Source organism: Pleurodeles waltl, chromosome 7 (genome assembly GCF_031143425.1).
Source record: "Pleurodeles waltl isolate 20211129_DDA chromosome 7, aPleWal1.hap1.20221129, whole genome shotgun sequence".
In the NCBI taxonomy this organism is placed as follows: Eukaryota; Metazoa; Chordata; class Amphibia; order Caudata; family Salamandridae; genus Pleurodeles; species Pleurodeles waltl.
This window is the reverse complement of record NC_090446.1, coordinates 159,375,823-159,398,589: the sequence shown is the minus strand read 5'-3', so window position 1 is coordinate 159,398,589 and position 22,767 is coordinate 159,375,823. Positions and strand designations below refer to the sequence as shown.

The following is a 22,767-nucleotide window of genomic DNA, read 5'->3' as shown; positions in this document are numbered from 1 at the left end:
ATGTGACTCTCGGATACTGCTCTAGAATTTTACAGGGCACATCTTCCTCATTTGTCTGAATCACAATTCCTTTAGGTGTGCTAATGATGGAACAATTCTGCTTACACAACAGCTCATGTCCGAGCAAAACTACGGGACTTGAATCACGGACAACAAATTGGTGATCATCTTCAAATTAACCTATTTTAACAGGGTCATACTCAATTACAGAATTTATTTGCCAGTTGCTTATTGGCGACTCCTACAACCTGGACTTTCTTTCCTGAAAGAGGAAAATGTAGTACTTCAGTTGTTTGGACAATGAAACGCGTAGCTCCAGTGTCAACCAAGAGTGACACATCATGGCCCATAACATTTGAATTTACACAGGGACCACATTCATTTACCTGTAAGGATGCTTCTAGCATGCATTCCTCCTCATCAGAACTAATACTTTGAAACGTTTACATGAATTCCTCATAACTAAAATCAATTGGGGGAATTGTGATGCTATCTGAATCACGTTTGCATTCACCATCTAATTCATGTTTTGCTGAGGAACCATCACCTGCTGTTGTGTCATCGGGGCATGTTGTACCGGCATCTGTTGTCCTGGGGACACACGTGCATTCTGGATTCCAGGTCTTTGAACAATTCGAATTTTAACCTGATTTTTACCTTGAGTCTGAGCAACTCCAGCATTCTGCACTTGAACATTCACATTGTTATATGGATGTTCCCATCGCTAATGGCCCAAATTTCCGCACCCATGGCATGGATTAGTCTTCTTCAAAGACTGGACATCGAGAACACCTCCATTCTGATCTATCTGAACACTACGTCCTCTACCTCTAGACTGGACAATATTTGTCACCTCCTGTGGTACTCCTTGCATCGCACTAATTAGTGTTCATCATCATCTGCGGATTCTGAGTTGCTTTCTGTGCAGCTTTCAATTGCAACACCATGGCTTTTTCTTTCACCTTTTCTGTTTCAACTATGTCTCATCACTGCAATGCTCTGCATAACGCAGAATCTCATCAATGGGTTTATTCTGCCCAAAAAACAGATGCTGCTGAATCATCTCACTTGTGTCTGGCCCCGATCCCTGTACAAATCTGAACACAAAATGATCCATATTTTTAGCTTCTACAGTTTCACTACCCATGTGATGCTTGAAAGCTTGCAACAGTCTCTCATAAAAAGCATGAATTGATTATTTTGTTTCCTGGGCTGTTTCGTCAGTCTTCCACCAATCAATATATTTGAGGGACACTTTATTCTTCAGGGACTCAATAACCTTGTAATACGTTTTCATTATTTCTTAAGATGGTGCACCTGTTACTGGATCTCTGGGAGGTCATGATCAGGCTAAATCAACATGCACTTCACACATGGTCCACAAATCAATTGGAACCACAATATCAAACAACATATTCAAATCCTCCCACAGGCATTTGAAAGTTTCACAAATCTCTCTGTCAGCTTGTACCACTCCACAGGTTTTTTCTCTCAATCTCAGGTAATCATTGGTGAATGAGAGTATATGACTCCTACTCCAGGATACGTAAACATAACCTCCACCTTGTATTTCTCTCATGAGCATTTTTTCACATTGTCCTCGATCTGTTTTGCTCCTGCCGAAGGCACAATTGACTTTGCCGTTTTCTGATCTCTTCTCTTTGCCCATCTGCCTTCTCACTTATCTGACGCTCCCCATGTCTGTATATAATTCATTAATTCCTTAATGTTCTATTTCATTCCAATCCATTTTATGTTAACTGTGTCTTTTGAACTGAACTCTAATCTGTAACTTCTCTTCAAGGGTTTTGATTTTTCTAAATTCACGTACAGTTTCTTCACTAATTCAGCTAATCTCTCTTAAGCCTGTCCTGCACGTTGAGTAACATCCTTACACATGAACTGAAGTTCGTCTTCTGTGTAAGTGTTGATGTCCAACATTCCCAGAATCAATGTATTCAATACTAATTTCAATCTGGGCACATTCACTGATCTCTCTTTCTCTGGTGTTCCAACATTGCCATTTGTAAATCCTGTTACTTCTTGTGGACTCAGATTTTTTAACCAATCTGTCAGTTGCTGTGCTGTGAAACCTTGGAAACTGATATTATTTCTCTGGGGTACGTTGTGCGGAGTACTGCAGTGTACATTCGGAATATGATCTTGTCTGAGCAAGGAATGCATTGTTGTCCCTGACGAAACCCTGCATTAAGAACTGGTCCTGTCTGGTTTATCATCTACTAAGGCCCTGCAATTTCTGTAGCGGTCAAAATGGAACAAGAGAAGCTGTTCTCTCTATCTCCGAATTATCTATATATACACATCTCTGTATACCAATTGGTGATATCCCAGCGGATGGTGTTTCGTTAACAGTCGGGACGTTTATTGAATGGGTATTACTGTGCAAATTGCCTGAAGAATACAAGGGAGCAAATGGACCTATAGTCTCAAGAACTGTTTGTGCGTCGAGATCCATAAGATTGGTCGGAGTCTGATGATGTCACACTCACTTCATTCAGCAATGCAGTCGCTTCGCAATTGTCTCTTACACAGTTGCTCACTCACACCTAATCCAAATTACTTGCAAGCAAAAATGTGCAACGTGTCTGCACACTACATGTAGGAATTCAAAAACTTTAGAGCTATGTGGGCTTATACTTCTTCGACTGTAGCTTTCACAATTACACAAAAAGTGAAACTTGACTAGCAATTTTCACTCTGGTTGATACAGAGCCTCCATGTGCACACAGGATTCACTAAATACCAATCCAATCAACAACTCACGCTCATTCACAGAAAACTACTGGCACTGTCATCTCATGACAAGTACCTCGCTGCAGATAATAAATGAACCAAGTATCTTCTACACTTGTGCATTATCTTGGGATCTTACGCCACAATGGACCCGTCAACAAGAGACATTTTTTAGCAAAAAGCGCCACAATCACTTTGACTATGATGACTCTGCAAAACACTTCATAACATCTCACTTCACAGCAATCTTCAAGCCAAAAGCATCACAAGCGCAAAAACCTATTTATACTCGCGCAACCGTAATTTGTAGGTACTCTGCTGGAACATCACCAGTCCTTGGACCGAACCATGGGACACAATTTGGGGTAATCAATCTTTAGACTGGGCAATCGCATGGGGGCAAACCTGTCTCCCTAACACTAAACAAAAAAAAGTGTTTCTCCTCCCTTATGGGATGAAACAATTGTCTGCTACAAGAACTGATGTAGCATTTTCATCCTTCGTAGGACTCAATACTGTTCGAGGTGGATGAATCTTTGGACAAAGTAAGTAGTGTGGTAGAACCATCAACAAATTTTCAGTACCACTCCAAACAAATTAAACACCATGACCAATGTGGCCATGGAAGGAAAACTCCAATCAGAATAACGTTATCGGGATTATTACATACACAAGCTCATAGTCATGTAAACAATGCGCAAAACCAAATCATAAATGTGCATATTCACCAAGGATTGCCCAAGGCGTTGAAATATATTTAAGTGAGCTAACATTAATAGAACTAAACATTCCAGAACTATATTAAATAACATCAAGAAAAATATATGAGATACTCTGATAATATGTTGCTCAGAGTGGATAATCATTGGTCAATTCAAATTTAGCAGAGTCAATAATCTTTAGTTGGGCACAGGTCAACCCTGCAACTAAACAGATCTGGGAAATACGTGTGTGGGGATGAACACATGGGTGCAAAAGACAAAACGGACAAAAACAATTTGGAAAAAGATAATTTCAGACTTCAAGCCACCATGTAAGTTAAGTAAAAATAAAAAAAGGGAAAGCTTCAGCATCTCAGAAGCTTGGTCAAAAGTCTTGAAAATAAAGGATTTCTAAGTCTAAAAGGTAATGGCAGAGAAGAAGATACCTCTCCAAGGGTAAAGCATTCAGGGAATCTTGATCAGCAAGGCATGTGGATCAGCAAGCATCAGGACAGCATCTGGGTACTGCCAAGGTCTGTCAGAAACTACACAGGACTGCTTCAAAGTTCAAATGTCTATCAGTATTTTAAAATTCAAAAAGCATTCTAATTCGCCAAAGGTATTGGTTCATGTCACGTTGAATGGGCATCATACAATAGAAATTAATCTTATGACTCCAAATTGAAACAGTCAAATTTCTTCCCAGGTCTGTCATGGGACATCTGTGTGACTCCACGCACGTTTGAAACAATTGTATTCAATACCAGTCCATTTTTCACACTGTTCTTCTGTCAAGGACACTATGCTACATTCTCTCTATACTTAAAAAATAGAATCTATTTCCAACTAGCTAAGCTTCTCAGGAGAACATAACCTAAAAGAACGTCCATGTTAGAGAATGAATCAGGCTTACTAGCACAGGCACAAATAACAAGCTTCGTTTGGCCACGCTCATGCAAGATAAAATATAAAATGCATTTAATTAATGCATTTTAGTAAAACACGTATCTGCAAACTTGTAGTTTCAGCATAAAAAAGATTCCAAAGTATGAATAATACATTTCATTGAGAAATGTGAAAAGTGTTGTTGCTGCATTTCATTAGATACAACAGAAAATTGCAATTCTGTCTTGTCACTTCTGCTCATATTTGTAAACTCTTTAGTCATTTACTATTCATTTAAAATTCAGTATTGTTTCTATATTCACGGTTAGTCTAGAGTCTAAATCACATTATAACATATGTTTTACTCCTCTTAGCTTGTGCATTTCCATTTACTCTCTTTCTTACTTAATAAATATTTGCTTTCTTATCTAGTTAAATAATTTTCTCTCACTTCACAATTTATAATTTTTGCACTTTATACAGTTACTTAGAAAATTACCAATCTCTTATTTCTTTTCTTTCTAGAAAACTTTGTAAAATATTTTGCATGTGAATGTTGGACCTGGTAAACAGTCTTGGTTGTGAACAGAAGGAGCCACATTTTTTTGTGATTCATCTTTGGAGGATATTTTCCTCTTTCTGTTTATTACCTTTCTTGCTTAGTAAATCCTTGCTTTCTCAGTGCCATCTATTCAATATTTTGCAGTCCCTTCACAATTTCTAATGTTGAGCATTTTAAGGCTTTTTATTTAAATATTGACCAATATCTTATTTATTTTCTTTCATTCTTATTTTATTTTTTTCATTATTTTTCATTTCATTTTCTTTCCTTGTGAATTATATTCTGCATGTATATATTAAAAATGTAAAACAATCTTCTTTATTTTTGCATTTCCTATTTGTTGCCTGACTTGCCCATATCCTCTTATGTTTCCTCTGCAATTCCTAGTTGTTTATCTAGGTTGCCTTTTCTTATTTTTTCACTTTCACAAAGCTGTGCTGGCATGCTGCTATTCCCATATTACTTCACTTGATTGTAGCCCAATTTCTTTACACTGGCAAGCGGCCTATTCTTTTCCTGGCCATATTGCATGTCTTTCCTACTCTCTATGCTGCCACTCGTGCCCATTGCTGTGGTTACTCGGAATGCTCTGCACAAATGCTTCTGTTTCACATACATTGGCTTTCCGCCTTGTTGTCTAGTGGAAGCTTTATGGCCAATCTTTGCAACTTTGTACCACACGCGGCTCCTGCACTTGCACATCTTCATGGTGACTGGAGTTGACTTGTTGAAATGTCTCTGTTACATAACTCATTTGCGTATATAAACTCACATTAGTCGCCAGACTTATTTTGGTTTCCTTAGTTACTGACGGAGGAATCTCTGTGACCTCAGTCGTCTTAAGGCAATGACTTTCCAGTATGTAAATGATGTAACAGTACCATGATCATACGGTTTGCTAGCATTGCCACAGAGCTGTTGAATAAACAGCATTAAAATTATTTTCCTGACACAGCCATAATCTGTTTGTGAAAAAGACAGTTGTGCGTGTTGTTACCAGTTGTAGAAGTAGGATAGAACACTTGTAAAATGTGTCGTTTTTCCTTCCATGTGGAATGTGTTGTTTTTTCTTCCTTGGTTTAGTCATAAGGGTTTAATTGGCACTTGATTAGCCACACATTGTTTTTAAACTGTAAAATCAATCAGAGGAGGTGTTGTGCTATATGTTTCTTTTCAAATAAGTATGGTAAGTGGTTATGTATTTCATAAGTAAGAGTAAATTAACTGCAATTAGGACACTGTGTTTTTGCTACATTATCATTGTAATTGTGCCAAAATTTATCTTGAGCAATACCTAATGTGCTTGATGAAAACAGATTAACCCAGCGATTACTGTCACTCTCTAATTCAAGTTACAGTGCCTAGCCTGACAAGACCTTTCTAACAAATTAATTTCTTACTTTTATCCTCTATGCTTTCCCCTTTATTAGTGCCCACATTGTGAAGGCCTAAACTGACTTCACACCTATCATACAGAGCTTGGGACATAGGATCCATTTTATCTGTGCACTAAATCTTGTCCTTGAGGTAGAAGAAAGATTATTAAGGCCCTTATTTGTATACAGTTGTTTCATGTTCCGCCTTATTTACAAAAAGATAGATGGACAGAAAAGTGGACAGAAGGAGAAAGGTAATTGATTTAATAATACTGAAAAAGGCAAATTGATTTAAGGAACCTTGAATTGAAACAAAATATGTGAAAGAATTGAATTTCAGCCAAAGTCTGGCAGTATTTTTCCCCTCAGTGGGAACTATTTTTATCATATTTGCATGACTGCTGTATTTCTGCGTGTGTTGCACGTTTGGAACTGCAGTGAAATTTTGTCCGCTCACAGTCATTGTGAGGATTTGCTGAACTGTGCCATTAAGAAACTAAGCTTCATGTGGCATCTGTCCCTGTAGATACCTCTCTGGTCTCCTTTTGCCTTCCAGGAGACCAGTAGATCTGGATTAAAAAAAAACATTGCAACCACAAGTGACTAAAAGTGCCCGTTCCCATGGATTAAAGGGGACCATTGTGGTAAAGTTCTTCAAGAAATGACAGGCTTGATGAGGCCTAAATCAGTGAGAATAATGTTGACAAGGTAACCGCTTTCCTGGGGTTCTACTTGTGATCTATAATGATATTTAGCGATGATACTAGTGATGCCATAGACATTTCCAGACTCTGTGTCTTTTTCTCCATTCTTCAGAGGATAACCCTGCACCAATTTGGTTCAATTTAGGCCTATCCTTCTATTTATAAGGCTCCTCTTTAAGATTAGTTTCTTTTTTCCCCTCATTCTAGGCACCCCCCTCTTCCTCCAGCTCTGCTTGTCTTGTTGGTCCATTTTGTTTTTGGTGCGAAAACAACAAGACGCACTTAAATCAATGGCTGACCAATATCTTGGGATGTGGGGTGGTCATTACTTGTTTTCCCTGACCCTCAGCAGAAAGAAAAATACATTATGCTATCAATCCAAAAGAGGATGAGCAGTGTAATGTTCTTCTCCACCATGTGCTCCCTTCAAGGTCTGTTTTGTGCCATTTCTTTCCTTTAAATCTCTGCCTCCTTCACACTTTTTCTCTGTCCATGTTTATCTCTTTCTCTGTCTTATTGTTTTGCCTGTTTGCTGATTCTGCTATTTTCTCTTTCTTTGGGTCTTTCTTGTATGTTCATAGACGGCAAATAACCATATCCCTACCACTCATGACACCATTTTATTTGGGGAAGCAATGTTAAAGGTTCTCCAAACAAGTATTTTGAAATCACTTCCGTGTTGATTCCCCTGCTAATGACCTACCTTAGAAGTTCATATGGTTCTCAAAATCAAAGGATTTTGACAGGGTAGGATGATACATCCCTGGAAGATCAATTGTTTATTAAAGTGCTACTTAAACACCTTTCAGTGAGGTTTACTTCACTAATGTGTTGTTGTTTTTTTGCAGCTTGAACGTGATGCGTATGTACAGGCCCTTGCACGCTTCTCTTTGTTAACTGCTAGTTCCAGCATTACGGAAATGAAGCAGAAAAACATTGACACCATAAAAACACTCATAACTGTTGCTCACACGGATGGCAACTACCTTGGAAACTCTTGGCATGAGGTAAGTCATAAGAACAGTGTCTAGGATCAGTGCTATTTTGCAGAATGTTACTGGCGCAGTGAAACAGATCCTCATCCCAATTACCCCAGAAAATGCAGCCATTTCTCCAGCATCGGCTCTTCCCTGGATTCACCTCCTTTAATTTAATTTCCATAATCAGTCTGAGACATTCAAGTAAAATGTAATGTATGCTACTAGTAAAGCTATGTTAATGCAGTAATTTGTATAGCTGCTCCAGATCCTTGTTCGGGAATGCATTGATGCAAATAGCATAAAAGACTTGGAGGTTTACTCTACCTAGAGGTGACCATCCTTCAGAATTTCTGAGGCATTTTCTATGCTCTTCTCTGCATTTCTTTTGGTTTTGCCAGCATCTGAAGTTAGAAACTGCCACATCGTATTGTCGGTGTATCTGTTGCAGCAGAGATGTTTACATTCATTTCTTCCTTAGAGATTTTCCTTAGCTCTCTTGCAGCCTTCTGGGCTCCCTCATGAGCCACCCCTGGGTATCTGGGCAAGTGGATCGGTCTAGTTCAGTAGTTCTTAACCTTTTGACTTCTGTGGATGGCAACTAATTAATTGCTAGCACCCAGGGGCCACCACTGAATCCTTATTGGAATCTAGGGACTCCCACTAACTCATTACTGAAAGCTGGGGACCCCAGCTTAAACAATTAGGATGGTTTGAACCTCAAAACAACACACAATAAAAAGAAGCAAGCCTTCATAAAACAAATACACAAACACATACATGATAAAATATGTATTCACAAACAAATATAAGCAATCAAAATGTTAATTTTTAATGGGATGATTGGAGCTTTTTAAATTTTACTGTGGCCACCCAATATCTATACTGTATTCTGTTTAATGCTTGTGCACTTCCCGCATGAATTAATCTGAGAGCACCAATTTAATTTTTAGCCTCCTATTGCAAATTCCTTCACATTTAATTAACATTTTAAAAATTTCAATTCGCTTCTTTATTTCCATATATTTCATGAAACTGTTATTTTTATTTAATTTTCTGAGTAGTCGCAGGATCCCTGAGTAGTTGCCGCAGACTGCTAAGAATCCCTGGACCACAGGTTAAGAACTATAGCTCTAGCTATATCTATATTTACATCACGCCCTAATGTAACTTTAACTTTCCTAAGCCTCCTGTTGAGGCTGTAGGGGCCATTATTTTCCAGTGCCTATGCATATTGGAGCTTATTACCACAAACTAATGAATAATCATTTTCCTGTTTGTCCACAAAGTAGATTTTACGAATAGAGCACTGCTCACATCACCAAACAAATTAAATATAGAGGCATATTCACACTTAGTGAGGAACAAATATTCTCTCTGTCCTCCAAAACTGAAGTAGTCATAACAAGCTTGGTGTGGTATTCCCCCAGACGTTTTGCCTTCACCTCGTTTTTGCTGAATTTGTTTCTGTTGGCATTAGGATTCTGTTCACTTTGCCGCTGCTAAGCATCTCAATTTATTGTGGTAAAATTGGGGTACACCCCATTGGCAAATTTAATTTAGTCAGAAGTCCCTAGTTAATATACTTTTAAGGGTCTGTAAATTACATGCTACTTGTGGTTTGCAGCACTCGTGCCACCCAGTAAAATAGCTTTGTAAAACATGTCACTGGCTTCCTACTTAGCTTGTAGTGCAGTTTTAAACTGCCATTTCAATCTTGCAAAATACACTTTTTGACAGGCTTAAACCTTCTTCTGTAATACATGTAAGCCACCCCTAAGTTAGGCCCTAATGGCTAAGAGGGCAAGGTGCTTGATGTTAAGGACATGTGTACTTTAGTTTTACAGGCCCTCTCGGTGAACAACTCCTTAAGTCACATTTTACTGCTACCGCTACTATCTGCTATATGTTATTGCTATCTCTCCCAAAGACTAACACTGAGTTATGTTATTGCTCTTAATACGTGATAACTTTAGTTTGGAAACCGGAAGAAAAATGCTTCTTCCACTCATCTGATTTGTAGCTTAGAATCCTCTTTAATGGTAAAGTTACATTTTAAGTTACTATTCTGAAAATGGCACTTTTAGAAAGTTGTCATTCTTCTGTCTAAACCAAATGTTACTTTCTGCCACTGTCAGGGTCTCATGACTGTGAATGGCTCTCTTGAGGTATATTGGGTATATTGGGTATTCATTCCTTCCAGACAGGACAAAAGGGGGCCCATCCTTCAAGGCATGGGGCAAAAGGAAGTAGGTTTTCCTGACAGGATGGCTAGGTAGGAGTTGTGTCCTGCACTGATTAGACTTGAAGGGATCGTGTCTATAGCAAGCAGAAAGGAACTGGACACCACGCCTGCCTTTGTCCATGTAGGCAGTTTGGAGCCAAATTCAGGGGAAAGTGGAGAAGTACACAGGACCAGTTTGGGAGTATACGAGGGACACACAAAGGCTGGCACTGTGTATAAATGTGTAGCTGCAGAACCGCTAATTAGATCATTCCTCATTCTGTGAAAGGTCCAGAAGAGGGACAGCCCTGCTGTCTGAAGAGGGAAGACTGGACCTGATTGCCTTGAACTCAAGACCCCCAGAAGTGACTCAAAGGTTCACTTAGCTGATCATCTGCTTGAGCTACAAGGGCACATCAAGCTTCCAGAGGCCTCCCTGCAACTGCCTAGGGGAACGGGTCCAACTGGACCTGCCGCAACATGCCTGATTCCTGCGGCTGGCCTCTCCTGGATTGTATCCTGATCCACAAGGAGTGGCTTCCAAATGCTATACTCTTGGCTATCGTCAGAATGTGCACCTCCTGCCTCAAACCTGCAGAATTCTGCAATCCAGGTGAAAATCCATTTGTTTGGCCAAACAGCGACTGGCAGCAATGCAGAGCTCCAGCGCCAACTGATTTTTTTTTCTCCAGCAACAACCTTACGCAGACCCCGCTATTTCCAAGGTTCTCTCATGGGCTTTGGGAAGGTAAACTCTTCAGCGGTGCACACCTGGTCTCTGTATCCCACCTGTACACCTTCAAGGTTGGCCTGAACTTGTGTCTTTGACCTGGTCCAACACCATCAGATAACCGCCAGTGGCGCTTTGTCCTTCTTGGTACTACTTTTAACTGAAACCTTAAAGATTTATAACTCTGGTTCTACTAATTGAATTTTTGTTGTTTTTGTTGTCATTTTATTAGGTCGCAGCATTACGAATGACATCTTAGGGAGTTTCAGAAAGTTGACCGTGAAAGGCATTCTGCCCGTTGCTTGTCATTGGCTTTGTAGTTTGTAACTCACATTTTCTGGGCTTCTATTTGTAGCCTTTATTTGCTTAATTCTCCCAGGCGCGAGTGCGTACCTGTCCATACTAAAGCCATGTTTGCACTTTACTTCCACAAACTCCTTTTCTGTAATAAATAGGCCTGTAAATCTAATCTCATTACATTTGTTGGGCATTTAAAGACCAAGATCAAATGTCAAGCTGTGTCTTCCAGGAAGCTTGGTGTTTATTTTGCTTTTGACTGACTTCAAAGTGAGAGTGTTTACAGGAAAAAGGAATGTTGTGGACTTTCTTCATGGAACCTACTTGTACTTTTTTTAAAAATGTTATTTTAGATATAGGCATCTCTAAAAGGCATCTTGTTCTTCAGCTGCTCAAAACATTTGCCTTTTATTTGTGGGGCATGAAGTTCACTATTGGCATTATTGGGGTGAGTCGAAGCATGAACGTTTCTAAATGCATGTTTGAAAACTATTAGGCAATATACGTGGCGGATGATCCATTTAGTGTCAAGCACAGGATAACAACTTTTCACAGGAAAGAGCCAGCTACATTGTAACAAAATTTAGCAGTGCTTGTTTTTCACTTTGATATGTAAAGCATATGGATTAAATATGACACCTGTGGAAACTCGTTCTGGAGAGTTGCATAAGTTTAAAGGCAATATTTATGAAAGCCTTTGTGTGTATGTTTAGCTACACATTAATTATGTATTCCATCTGCAACTGTGCCTATATGTTACTACTAAACAAACAGTCACAAGTGCAGTAACCTTGCATGGACAAGTTCCATGATTTGAATGGTGCAGCAGGTGTAATGGCACAGGGGCCAAAAGCACTAAGAAACCCACTGAACATCAATTATTGCTATATTTTGCTAGTAAGCAAGCAGTCACAAATGCAGTTACCTTGGGGGCACTAGGGCCATGATTTGAATGGTGCAGCAGGTGCGATAGCAATGAGGCCAAAAGCTCTAGGAAACCCACTGAACACCAATAATTTCTATATTTTACTACTAAACAACCAGTCATAAGTGCATTTCACAAGCAGGCACTACGGCCATGATTTAAACGGTGCAGCAGGTGCAATGGCACTGGGACAAAAAGCACTAGGAAAGCCACTGAACACCAATAATTGCAACATTTTTGGAGTAAAAACACAGTCCCAAATGATGTTACCTTGGCGGCACTAGGGCCATGATTTGAATGGTGCAGTGACACAGGGGCCGAAAGCTCTAGGTAACCCACGGAAGACCAATTATTTCTTTATTTCACTAGTGGACAAGCAGTCACAAGCAGAGTTACCTTGTAGGTACTAGGGACATGATTTGAATGGTGCAGCAGTTGCAGAGTCACAGGGGCACAGGGGCCAAAAGCTCCAGGAAACCCACGGGACACAGAATATTGCTATATTTCGCTAGTAAACAAGCAGTCGCAAATGCAGTTACCTTGGGGGCACTAGGGCCATGATTTGAATGGTGCAACAGGTGCAATAATAATGGGGCCAAAAGCTCTAGGAAACTCACTGAACACCAATAATTGTTATCTTTTACTACTAAACAAGAAGTCACAAGTGGATTTAACAAACAGGCACTAGGGCCATGATTTGAATGGTGCAGCAGGAGCAGGAGCAGTGGCACAGGGACCAAAAGCTATAGGAAAACGATTGAACAGCAATTATTGCTACATTTTACTAGTAAACAAGCAGTCACCAGTGCAGTTACCTTCAGCCTGTACGTCCATGATTTGAAGGGTGCAGCAGGTTCAGTGGCACAAGGGCCAAATGTTTGAAGAAACCCACTTAACACCTACTACTGATATCTGTTACTTCTAACCAATCAGTCACAAGTGTAGCTATCTTCTTGCAGGCACTAGGGCCGTGATTTGATTGGTGAGGTGGCACAGGGTACAAAAGCTCTAGTAAACTCAGTGAGCACCCATTATTGCTATCTTTTACTACTAAACAAGCAGTCACAAGTGAAGTTACGTTGCAGGCACTAGGGCTATGAATTGAATGGTGTAGCAAGAGCAATGGCACAGGGGCCAAAGGGTCTAGTAAAGCCACTGAACACTGATTATTGCTATCTTTAACTACTACCTCCAACTGGGAACAAGCTATGACCGATATCTCCCCGCTACCTAGCGACCATCTGCTGTCCCTGTGCTCCCTGTGGTGCAATGGGAGCGCCACCTCCTCAGTGCTGCGCTTCCTCATCCTTCCTCTCTCCCCTCATGTGCTTCCTCCTACTCAGGCTTCCTCTTCTCCACACCTGGGACAGTGGCATACCTTAAAAGTGTACGGATCACCTTTTTTCACGGTATGGGCAGCTTTTATAAAAAGCACTTAAAAGTTCTATAAAATATTTCAGTGCTTTAAAAGGGCACCAGTTATATTGCATCAAGACACTTTCTTTATGACATTGGGGAGATTACATGATTTGGTCTGGATCACAGGATGTTAGGCGAAGTCAAGGTTCAAGCCAAGACTCAAATCTGATTCCCAAAATCGGCAGCTCTTTCCATTACTTCACATTTTTATTTTAGTCATCTGCGACATGTACAAAAAACATTGACAAAGACAATAGATTATGCATCAGTGAAACCTTTAGGCTTTGCCAATACTTGTTCTTTATCATTTCATATAATATGATCTTTACATTCATACATTCAGAATGTGCGCTGCATGAAAACATCTCCCAACATTTAATTTTACTAAAATTTCTGTTGAATATCAAGCCGGCCATCCAAAAGGTACACATAAGTGACTTGTCTCTGAATTCACTAATGGCATTGTCAGGGTGGGTGGAAGTATGAACATTTCATAATTCATGGTTGAAAACTATCCTTAAAAAACAGTACTTGCACTGATGTACTTATACATGATGAAACAATTCTGCATATGAATAAAATAGTTTTTTTGAAGAGACATTTTCATATTTTACATGTTTTTTGCAGAATGTCTTCAAAAATTAAGGTGGCCCAAAGGTTAACTGTGCAGGACACACTGGTTACTTGCGTTCTTTCACATTGATTAACTTGTAAATAAATGCTTACCCGTTTTGAACTGGGGGCTGCATGTAAAGTTCAGGTGTGTACTTGCGGTCCCCAGACTATAGATCTGCAGTGACGTTATAGTAGTTTATCCACATCGCTGGCTTCAGTGCAGCATAGCTGCGAATAAAAAGAAAAAAAACGGTATAGCACTGAGTCATAAAGCTTTTTATTTTTACTTTCAACCATTTGCAACATAGCTAAAAAAAATTGACAAAGCCAAGTAGCTTTGCCAATGCTTGTTTATTAAAATGTTCTATTTTTCTAAATTGGTTTGGTACTTTACTTGTGTAGTGTTTTCACTTCATTACTGTTTTTTAAGTTAAGCCTGACTGCTTTTGCACCAAGCTACCAGAGGTTTCAGCACAGGTTTATTCATTGACTTTTCTGCTTCTTTCTGACAAGAATTGTGATTATTGCCTGAGTGGGGCTCTCACCTCCGTCAACTAATAACCCAGTTTCTTACAATTGGACAGTATAAAAGTTGGTAAAAGGACAGTGCAATTGATGATTGTAATACTGGGGTTAATTGTTCAGGAAGAAACCTGGAGACAAGAGGACAGTCCTGTAACTGATTCAGTTCAATGAGTCCTTGAGGAATTGGTAATTCAGAATACTGCTCCTGCCAGTTTTTGAAACGTTTCTGACTGGACAAAGCACCATCAGTAGAAGAAGTGTGGAGCACAGTAACCACCCTCAATATGCTCTTGAATCTGGGTCTTTTATTTTACAATTAAATGTCCTTTTGACACCCTGCCAAGAAGTGGTGTTTCTACATCTGTGCCTTAACACCATTCAAACCAAAGAGAAGCAATCTGAATTAAAAGGCTGCTCTGCTAGAAGGTTGTTGTGCTGGCTTTTTTTGTACAGTGTTCAATATTTTTTTTGTCACAATAGGCAAATGGCCTTCATGTTCTGTGTCCGTAAACCATAGGATACAAGATTAATTCTGCTGCCCTTAGTCACACAAAGGCTATGGCACTAGGCAATACAGAGCAAAGTCTCCTTATTCACAGGTAACTTGACAGGTGGATAAGCTGAGTAGGATCACACATTCAACTGAATGAGCAGCAACAGAACCATGTTTTCAGCAAGTATGGAGTACGTTCGTTAGACCTGTTCAGAATGAACTAGAAGTGGTGCTAGTGGGAAAGGGCAATCCGTGAATTAGGCAGAGCACTTCTCAATAAGCTGACCATGAAGCTTTGCTTACACGTTTTGTCCCATTCACCCAGTTACCTCAGTGCTCTCTTAAATGATTTTGTAGGCTAGTATGCATCATACTAAATCAGTGCACAAAATGTTCAGATTCAGTGTTCATCTTTTAATGGTAGTGAAACAGAATGGTTGTGTGCTGCACCACAAACAACCCGGTGTCTCTACACCCATTGCTTAGCTTCTGAGCAATTTGAGTTCTGAGTTCTCACTGTTGCCCAGACTCTAGGATTATTATTCTGCCAGCTAGAGCACATTTTACCAAAAACGCATACACAAAGTGGAAGCAGTTGAACTACAAGTGTCAGAATGAGAGGCCCCATCCTCTATCATCCAGCCTCTTTTTAGATTTTCTTTTTTGCTTTAGCATGACTACATATATCTCTGTTCCAAAATACGGAATTTAATAAACATGCAAAACACCTATCATCTAAGCTCACTGTGAAAGAGAATGTGAGTCCTCTTTAGCGCTGCTTTGTAAAACCTCAAAGAATATGTTAGTCATTCAATAATTTAAATGCAACCTGTTGTAGGTTAAGATACCTTTTCAATCCAGTTTGACTGTTAAAACATTTAATAGTTTTAAAACAAAAAAGTTCATAAAATTATCGTACAAATATATTCATGTTATCATTTAAAAAGTTGATTTTTTTTTACACACTTCAAAACGTAGAACACCACCAACTGCACTGTTATATAAATTTTAACCTTACTCCTCCTCAAAAACCCAACTGTCCTACAACAAAACCTAATAGGGATTCCGGATGGTGGATACAGGCACATTCCTTTTGCAACTATTAAGCATACAGTCTTCCAAATAGATGCTGTGTTCATCAACTGGCAATTAGAATATGTTGTTGGGTGGTTGAGTGCCCAGAATTACAGTGTAGATACAAAGTAATTGTTCCGAATAAGGGTGAGATCAACAATAGCCAGAAAGGAATTACATGGTTGACCAAAGGAAGCATTCAAGTGAAACACTCTCTTGTTCTGAAACTAGAAAGTTTGCTGAATATGTCTGTAGCACCGTGCTGGGATTTAAAGAGCTATACATTTATCAAGGGAAGAACTCATACAACTAAAAAATCTTCATCAAATCCCTACTGTTCACTTAGAACAGCTGCCTTTTTTCAAATTATCTTGGAAGCTTTTTAAATAGAACCCAAATACGGTATGTCTTGGTCTACCGTTAACAGTTCATAAAATGATCTAAAAGATCATTTATTTTGAGGCCACTTTCATTACTTTCTGTCACTGGTAATGCCATGAGGGCCAAGGTGAATGATTCCTAAATAACTTTGTGAAAATACTTTTTGGGCCAGCTACAAGTTCTTGCCTGACCCCACTAATTCGTACTCGGTGGTCAACCACAAGTAAAACATCTGTGTTTTGTTCTCATACTAATAAAACAGGTTCTAACATTCTCTTCTCCAAACCTATGAAAGATTTCAGATGAAGTATCCATTTTTTTTTTAGATATTGAAATGCATCAGCCAGCTGGAACTAGCGCAGTTAATAGGCACTGGTGTAAAAACTAGATATTTATCTGGAACCGGGCGTGAAAAAGAAGGTGTCATTAGAAGCTACACATCCAGCGGGGAAGAATTCATGGGACTGGGACTAGGTAAATATCTGATTTGTTCTGCATCTTTGTCATTAAATTAAATGAATATTCATGTAAGCATAACTATATTCAGGCAAGTACATGATGTGATGCATAGTTAATTTGATGCTTTATATGTAAACTCAACAAAATGCTTAAATGTTCTGTTTAATGATGAGTCAATTCCGTCCCTAAGCAGTGTCAGAATGTCTAGAACTCGGCAAAGTTGTAGTGAGGTTAGACTTGGATAGATCTCTTGCTTAGATTTGAAGGGTACTCTGTGCTGGCTCCACCTGCTGCTGATTAGTGCAGATTTTACACTACTTCTTGTTAAGGTAAGGTACTTAAGTATGAATTACTTTTCAAAGGACATAATATCCAACATTTTGGAAAATCAGTTATTTTTTTCCTGACTCTGTGCAGTCCACAAAGTGCTAGTGATGGGATTTGTTTGTTCATTGTTTCTTTAAGGTACTATTGTTGGTGGTGGTGTTGACAAAAAGCAGATGGCTAGTATTCAAGAATCTGTTGGAGAGACAAGTTCTCAGAGTGTTGTGGTAGCAGTGGACAGGTGAGCGAAATCAGTGCTTCATTTTAAAGTGACATACATTGAAATTGGCATTACTCTCCTGGGACTAATCAAAAGTAAATTGCTATTTTTAAGCTTTCTGTTGATGCAATATGATTTTATAGATTTTAAGTGTGGCATGATTAGTTAAAATAGACATACCTGCAATAGCTTTTTAAAAGCAATTGTTTTAATTCCATGAATAACTGTAGTGTGGTGCAGTTTCTCCACATAGTGTCCTGACAGCCCTCCCTACTGTCTGTCATTCAGCTAGGCCTCTGCTTAACAAAGTCTGAATTGAATGTGATTGTACTGTGTATCATTGGTAAATTATCCACTCTGTGGTTCTTCCCGTAGCCAAAATGTGCCTACTTACACATGTCGATAAGGTAGGAATGATCAAAAATTATTTTTTTTAATTCCTTAACCATCCAATTATATTTAATCTTTTGAGGCCATAAAGTTACTGCCTTTACAGAAGGTTGATCTTATTTCCTCCCTGCTTCTTTTTCCCTGAACTCTATTGTTCGTATTGTGGAGGTCCAGTGGTATTATCTCCCTTAGTGGGACACCTGAGGGAATTTGGAAGATCTGTATTTTATTTTAAGTATTTTGATTATTTTTTAATAACTTATAGAACTCTGATTGATATTTTTAACCACAGTTTTCTCACTTTGTTAATAATTCCAAGTCGTCAGAGTGGATCCAGAAACTTTTAGCGCAGTTTTCCTGCAACTCCGCCTCAACAGTTTTCCACTTCAGAAGTAATAAACAGAACTGCATATAAGCACCACCCATGCGCGCTGCAGACAGTTCCTTTTTTCCATGCCTTCAGACCTGGATCCAGAGCTTCTCCAAGGACTTTAACCAAACATTTTGAAGAAATTATCCATTGTGCAAGGGAAATGTCACCACTAAAACCAAAAAGTGCAAACCATTCAGACTGTTGCAAACTGATGGCAGTGACACGCCCTCACAAAGGCTGTTTTTGATGCCTGGATTCTGACTATGACTCCAAGTCCTGTGGACGATTGTGCTGAGATGCATCCGAAGGCCATACAGGAACATAAAGCTATTTCCATGTCTCTAAGCACAATAAGACTCTGCACTGTGTTCAGTTGAAGTCAGAAGGTTCCAGCAGCAGGTTGTAGTCAAGGTCGAATTCTTCGGGTAAGTCAAAGAAGAAACACAAAATATCCAAGCATGAAACTGCCCCTTCCCACAAATTTGAACTCAAGAAAGTGGGCAAGATGCCTCCTGGTGTTGCTGCCAATCTCCATCAGAGCCAATTCCAAGTCTGGTCCTGATTTACCATGAGTTCCCAGGTCCATCAGTGATGACCCAGTAAGTAAAATCCTTCAGGGAGGCTATACTGTAGTTTTTTGGCACTTTACCGGTCCCGCTGTCATCTTCATCTGTGTCCCTTGGGCCTGCATCTCGTCCAGCACCAACTCAGATGTCTGCTTCAGTTCTGGTACTATCTCACATGCCAGTCCTGCTCCCATAGACAGCAATGCAGATTCCATCAATGCTGGATATACAGCCTGTCTTGCTAACTATTTCTGAAATGAACCCGCACAACCTTGACTAAAGTCATGCCCAGCACCAACCAGCGGGCATCTTCTTGGCAACCCATCTGAAATTGATAATTTGCTCTTATCATATGGTAGGGTCCAGACTTAACATAATCTTTTTTGGAACAAATTCTGACAACGGCAACTACGATTGCAGGGCCGATTATGTTCCCCATTATTATGAACAAAACTGGTATGAGGAACTTGACAATGCCAATGGCCTTGGACTTGACACTCCCTCCAATAGTGGCCATCCCCCAAAAGGTTGTGGCATCTGAGGTGTTAGACTTACAATCGCCAATCATGAAATTGAAAACTAACAAATTATCAGAAGTTCAACAATCTGGGCAGGCTCCCACAGAGCTACTGCTACCATTTATTGAGACACTTAATGAAGTCCTTCTGGACACCTGGGCTAAGCCGTGTCTGGTTCCGCTAGTTAATAGACAGGTTGCTCATAGCCATCATCTGACAATCCTGCCTACCTAACACAACATCCCTCTTCTTAGAGTTTGGTGGTATAGTCGGCCACCACCAGGGTCAACCCCATTGTCTTCCATACCATTCCTTCTGACTGGGTTTAAAAGAATAGAAACTTTTGGAAAAATAAGTTTCTTCTCCATGAGCCTTGCTCTGAGATCTGTGAAAGTTAGTTGAGCACTTCCCGACACTGTGGCTCTTGTTTTATCAGCTGTTCTGGACAACCTTTGTGCTTCTTTACACAGGCTATTCAGGATAGCCACAATGTGCCAAATTTGTGATGCGCCCTGGAATGGACTCTACTGATTAGGATGTGCCATGCCTACCATTGTTGTCTCCCACACTATGCCACGATGAGGTCCGCTCTCTTCTCAGGTGATGTTGAGACATCCTTAATGGAGATCTCTTTAGACAGACTATTTGGTGATAAAGCGAACTCTACCATGGAACGGTAGAGGCTTTTCTGTCTGTTAGCCCCAGACTGCTCCTCCAGCAGAGCAGGCTTTTCAGCCCTTTCAGGGCAAAGGTCAAGTTCTTCAGAGACAAGGACAGCACAGACAATGTACAGCTCATTCCTCATAGACCACCAACCACCCACCATCCCCTCCATCCTAGAAGCTGCGACTGAAAAAATACTTTAGTGTGTCATTGCCAGCACACTGAGGCGAGATCTGACAATTCTTCCAAGGGTCACAAGCCGTCACGAAAAAAAGTGGGTGCTCCAAAGTGTCCATCGGGCTATGCCCTACCATTTCTTTCTACCCCACAGCAACTTCAACCTTGTTCGTGGCGGCTGACGTACAACTATCTGTCCACTGTCCATCAATCTTTGCAGTGTTGAAACAGCAACAATTTGTTGCAGGCCAGGCCTTTCCTAGATTCTGTTTCACAAGTCATCATTACTACAGTCTCTTGACAGGCTAGATGGGAAGCTCATCTCGATCAGAACACAGTATATGTTGTATGGACTCCCCAGTAGAAGAACCACCACATTAATTACCTCAAGCTTCTGGCAATTCACCTCTCCCTCAAGGCTTTCCCACTGCTTATTCAAGACAAAGAAGGCCAGGTCAAAACAGACAAATTACCACTTTGTACTCCTTACCGAAGCAGAAGTGCTCACGCTTGCTCTCCCTTTCCATATTAACTCAAATATTCTGTATTGGGCACTTTACTATTTTCACCTGAGTATCTTCTAGGGGTCAACAAGGACCTTACGGACCTGCTAAGCACCACCCGCGAGCCCTTCACCAGTACATGGCTGGGTAGGTCCTATGTTGACCTTTTTCCCACCTCCAAAAACGCAAAATGCCCAAACTTCACGTCCAGATACCCACATCCCTGGTCCCTGCGCAGTGCACCAGTGTGGACTCTTAATATTGACCCTAACTGGACTCATGGGACCCATTTCAGTCTTTACATTCTTGCCAGCTCCAGTACCGCTCCTGGAAAGTGGCCTTTCTGGTTGCAGTCACTACCATGTGGCGATGAGATGGGTTCAAAGAATACCCATCTGCTCTTGAATGTGCAGTCTCTCCCTGGCTTTTGGTTACAGACTCAATCACTCTATGCATGCATGTATATACTGTTGGAACATTTTTTTAATGCCAGCTGCTGACTGGGTAAAAATCCACTTTGAATCGGCAGATCATAAGATTTCGAAAGTAACCCTAGATGTGATCATGACCAAATCTCCTTGATAGGCATAAGCACCTCTAAGCATGATGCCACAATGTTGTATAGTCTAGCAGAAGTGAAATTATTGAGGGCAGAGGTCACATCATTTCACCAGATACTGGATACTTTTGAGAAACATACGGAGGAACTGGAAGAGTCAGCTTAGAGCACCAGACTGGATCGCTGATATCGACTTCTGAAACACAGTGTCAGACTTGGAGATCAGGGTTAGAAGGGACAACATGTGCCTTTACAGAGTCCCTTAACAAATGGAAAAAGATGATATGTGTCCTTTCTTGTCCTCCTTTCTCCCCTGCCTCTTGAACATCACATTTCCTAAAGTGCTAGAAATCCAGAGAGTCAATCGGACTAGACCATGTCCTGTAAAATCTGGAGTCAGCCCAGTCAAATAATTGTGCGTCTCTGATGCCACAATCACACCAAGCTAGTTCTTCAAGTAGCAAAGAAAGAGTGTGCCATTCCTTTTTTGGAGATGAACCATTCCTTGAACAGCTGACTTTTTTTTTTCTTGTCCTCCTTTCTCCCCCTTCTTTCTTGAACATCACATTTCCAAAAGTGCTAGAATTCCAGAGAGTCCATTGGTTTAGACCATGGCCTGTAAAATCTGGAGACAGCCTAGTCGAATAATTGCATGCCACTGATGCCGCATTCACGCCAAGCTAGTTCTTCAAGTAGCAAAGAAAGAGCGGGCCATTCCTTTTTGGAGATAAACCAAACCTTATAACAGCTGATGTTTTCTTTGCAGCTAACCTGAAGATGAAAAATGTCCTTGCTCTGAGACAGACTGAAAAAGTGGGAAATAAGGTCTCTTTGACGCAGCTCTCATTATTATCCCTCTTGAAGGAAAAACACAAGAATACACTGATCATGTGGACCTAGATGACTTCTTGGAGGAAACTAATATGGACACCTGGATAGATCCAAAGTCCCTTAATGGATAAAGTTCACAGTAGCAGCAAGAAATGAGACACTATTCTGAACGAACACCGAACAGGAATATGACAGATATTTGATAAAAGTAGGGCTTCACCAGGTTGTAAAGTTGATAGTCCGAGAGAGGGACAAATCCAGGTGACCCTGGTAATGTGGTAATGGTTGCTCCTACCAGTATAAGATTTATAACCTTTTGAAGGTCCATAAGGACTTCATGTTTTGTTTTTTGTTGGAGGGTAGGTGTTGGTAGCTAAACTTCTATTTTACTTGAGCATGGCTTCAGGCCATCATCTGCATTTGATGAATACATGCCCTCCTTGATGTTCCTACCTCCGTAGGTCTGAGGGGGAGTGTACAATTGTTGACGGGTGTTGGGAAATGCCTTTTTTGACATGGTCACCCCCACTTTTTGCATGGTA

At 40.2% G+C, this 22,767-nt stretch overlaps 1 protein-coding gene across 1 annotated transcript in view; it reads left to right on the top strand.

The window, feature by feature from the left end:
• The window catches only part of ARFGEF2 (ARF guanine nucleotide exchange factor 2), a 557,551-nt gene that overhangs the window by 249,480 nt on the left and 285,304 nt on the right, over positions 1–22,767 (top strand). The window contains exons 21-23 of the mRNA XM_069243445.1: positions 7,831–7,989; positions 16,969–17,116; positions 17,567–17,666. Of these exons, the coding sequence (XP_069099546.1) occupies positions 7,831–7,989; positions 16,969–17,116; positions 17,567–17,666 (407 nt within the window). The remainder of the gene's footprint in view (positions 1–7,830; positions 7,990–16,968; positions 17,117–17,566; positions 17,667–22,767) is intronic.